Raw genomic sequence first — 2971 nt, 5'->3', positions numbered from 1 at the left:
CACCTACGCCCCCGGGGCTCAAAATTTCTGACGGGACGCTTGTGCGCGGCGGCGCTCGGGCGCCGTCGGCCCGGCCCAAATGTGCTTGTGAGGGGGACAAGATAAACGGGGCCACGCACAGATGTACTGGGTCAAATCGGCTGAAATTTGGCAAATATACGGCAGAATAGTCAACCTTTACGAAACCGGCGGCAATTTCCCCCTCGGAGGTCGTTAACCCCTCCAATTAGCTGCTTTCCTTATTGATATTGTTTTTGTTCGGTGTGTTCGCCCTGTTTGAAGGCGCCTACCGGCTTCCCCGTTAGAGCCTCCGACTCAGTTCTGTACCAGGATACAGGCCGACTATTCGGGCCTCGCCGTGCACGACGCCGCTGGCGGCAGCCGGCCGGTCCGGGGTCAGGCGAGGTCGTCTTCTGCGGGTACAAGCACACCTGCCGCGCGCGCGGCACGGGCGAGTCGGTCGGGCCGCCGCCGTCGGGTGGCGTACGGTAAGGTCGTCCGAGAGGGCGTAAAGGCCGGCCGACCGCCGCGCGTTGTACACATCGTGATCAGCCGCTGCGGTGGGAACGTCGCTCGTGCGCACATCGTCATCATGGCCGATACATCCGCCGCCACGCCCGCCAAGAAGGGCCGCAAGTCCAAGGACGGGGCCAAGAAGAAGGCCTCGAAGCCCGCCCACCCGCCTACCCTCGAAATGGTGAAGCAGGCAATCAAGATCGAGAGTGACCCCAAGGGGACGTCGGTGATGGCCATCAAGAAGTACATCGGCGCCCACTACAAGGTGTCGCCGGCCATGCTGAACCACATGCTGCGGCGTGCCTTCGACGCGGGCCTGGCTGCGGGGAAGCTGAGCCGTCCCAAGGGTCAGGGCGAGTCGCACCTGCTCGCCGGCCGCTACCGGCTGGCCAGCAAGGAGAAGAAGTCCACCGCCGCCGCCGCCGCCCCCGCCAAGCCCAAGAAGGCAAAGTCGCCCAAGAAGAAGGCGGCCGTCAAGAAGCCCAAGGCCAAGACGCCGAAGAAGAAGAAGCCGGCCGCGGCGAAGAAGGCCAAGTCGCCGAAGAAGGCCGTCAAGAAATCGCCCAAGAAGGCAGCGAAGAAATCGCCAAAGAAGAGCCCCAAGAAGGCAGCCAAGAAATAAGTGTGTTCCTGCTGGGAACGCTTTTTATTGTACAAATGGCACTGTGCTATATTCATAGTCATTCATATTGAACGGCGTTTTCCGGTAACTAGTGTAGTCGTGGCCGCGGCCGATCTCAATGGAGCTGGGATACCGCTCCACTATCGCACGGTAATACACAATTGTCAGCTGATCGCGTTTGTCTCCCAGAGCGGAGAGTGTGGACCGGAAGGAGCTCGGAGCTCGGAGAGAGAGTGGAGAGCAGAGAGAGAGAGAGACGTCCATGCGACACGTGGGCGGCACTGAGGCGAGAACTGCATGCTCACGTACTCGGCGTGCGTGCTCGAGACAAAGAGGGAGTCACGCGAATTTTCGAAGTTTATTCTGGTCGGTTAATTCGCCACGTCGTCCCTGTCAGTGTTTCGATCACAACAGTATTCCGATGAGCATTGAAGTTGCAATTTGATTTCTAAGCATCGATAATAAATGCCAGTATTTTGCAATATCAACAGCATGTCATCGTTTTGCACGATCTACTCCATTTTCGGGGGAAGCCGTCGTCAGCAAAGCCAAATCGCATTGCGCATTTTCGCCCTAAATCGGTGGCAAAAAAATCGCCGGCGCCACGTCGACAGCACGTCATGAGCGGAGACGACACGCACCAATGGGCGGCGCCGCACAGCGCCGGGCGCTATCCAGGTCAACGGCACTGTGCCGCCGGGCTAGACGCACGCCCACCCGCCGCTGAAAGGTCACCGACCTCGCGCTTGTCGCACCGGTCACACCTGTACGTCCGCGCATAGCACCGGCAGGAATCGGGTCACTTTCTGAGCGTGGCTAAGCCGTGATGTCGAGCGGCGAGGCGGCGCGAGTGAGTCGCTCCCGCTCTGTGCGAGTTGATACAGATACAGTAGGTACGGACGGAGGGCATCACTGGCTGTTTATCTCCGAGTGCAGTTTTCCCCCCGTTCGGAATCTGACGAAGCTGCGCCTCATCAGATGACGTCAGCCACAGTCTCGCTATCTGCCGCATGCTATTTATAAGACAGGAAGAGACTTGCTCGCGACTATCGACGCCCGGCGTCCGGACAAAGCGTGGGCGAAAGACCGAGAATATAAATGACCACTGGCGTCATTGGGAAATAACGGAGAGCACACGGGTTCATCAATACGTGTATCAGAGCTAGTCCGGAATTGCCCACATGACTGGGGAAAGCGCATTGTAGACAATCTTACTCAGTCCGCGATGGGTTTTAGCAGTATGACCCACATCGCCACGCTGTCAAATACACGACTGTGCGCGCCATCTAGCAGCAAGCTACACATGATAGTTTCACATCCCCGCCCCAGATGGCACTCTCGTAGCTCAGGGGATCCAAGGCCACCGATGTCGACGCAGACAGCATTTCGCCTCGAGGCGGAGGGGGCCAGCGGCGCGACCTAGTCATGCAACAATCCGCGGATAGTTCTAAAATAAAATGAAACGTACTTTAAAAAACGTATTCCAAGCTGCACTTTGTTTACTTTTTTCGCCGTTTGGTGGTTCTCAGAGCAGACGGTGTGGCGCGAGCAAAAACGCACGAAAATGCACGAGCTTTACCTAGGAAACCCAGCATCTCGACTCACCGCTCCAGAACGCGTCACGCGTCTATTCCCGCGGCTGCTGGGCAAGCGACAGCAACGCGACGGTCACCGCCCGGCACCCACCCGCTTACCTTTTACGAGCGCATGGTAGTTGATGGTGTCCATGACGTATCCCTTCTGGGCCATATTGTCGATGAGGCGCTGGAGCCGGCGCGCGCCGTCCGTCGCCGACGGCCCGTTGGCACAGGCGTTCAACAGAGACGTATAGGT

At 58.4% G+C, this 2971-nt stretch overlaps 2 protein-coding genes across 2 annotated transcripts in view; one reads left to right on the top strand and one right to left on the bottom strand.

The window, feature by feature from the left end:
* Positions 1-546: 546 nt before the first annotated feature.
* LOC119114384 (histone H1) lies at positions 547-1308 on the top strand. Its single transcript, XM_037238577.1, has one exon. It carries the CDS (start codon positions 593-595, stop codon positions 1136-1138), a length of 546 nt encoding a protein of 181 aa, XP_037094472.1. The 5' UTR covers positions 547-592; the 3' UTR covers positions 1139-1308.
* A 1498-nt stretch (positions 1309-2806) lies between these two features.
* LOC119113529 (ribonuclease Z, mitochondrial) overlaps positions 2807-2971 on the bottom strand; it is a 12806-nt gene continuing 12641 nt past the window's right edge. The window contains exon 17 of the mRNA XM_037237830.1: positions 2807-2902. Within this exon, the coding sequence (XP_037093725.1) occupies positions 2807-2902 (96 nt within the window). The remainder of the gene's footprint in view (positions 2903-2971) is intronic.

Source organism: Pollicipes pollicipes, unplaced genomic scaffold, assembly GCF_011947565.3.
Source record: "Pollicipes pollicipes isolate AB1234 unplaced genomic scaffold, Ppol_2.1 Scaffold_7262;HRSCAF=8765_pilon_pilon_pilon, whole genome shotgun sequence".
Classification (NCBI taxonomy): Eukaryota; Metazoa; Arthropoda; class Thecostraca; order Pollicipedomorpha; family Pollicipedidae; genus Pollicipes; species Pollicipes pollicipes.
The sequence above is the reverse complement of the archived record's forward strand: the minus strand, read 5'-3'. Positions and strand labels throughout refer to the sequence as shown.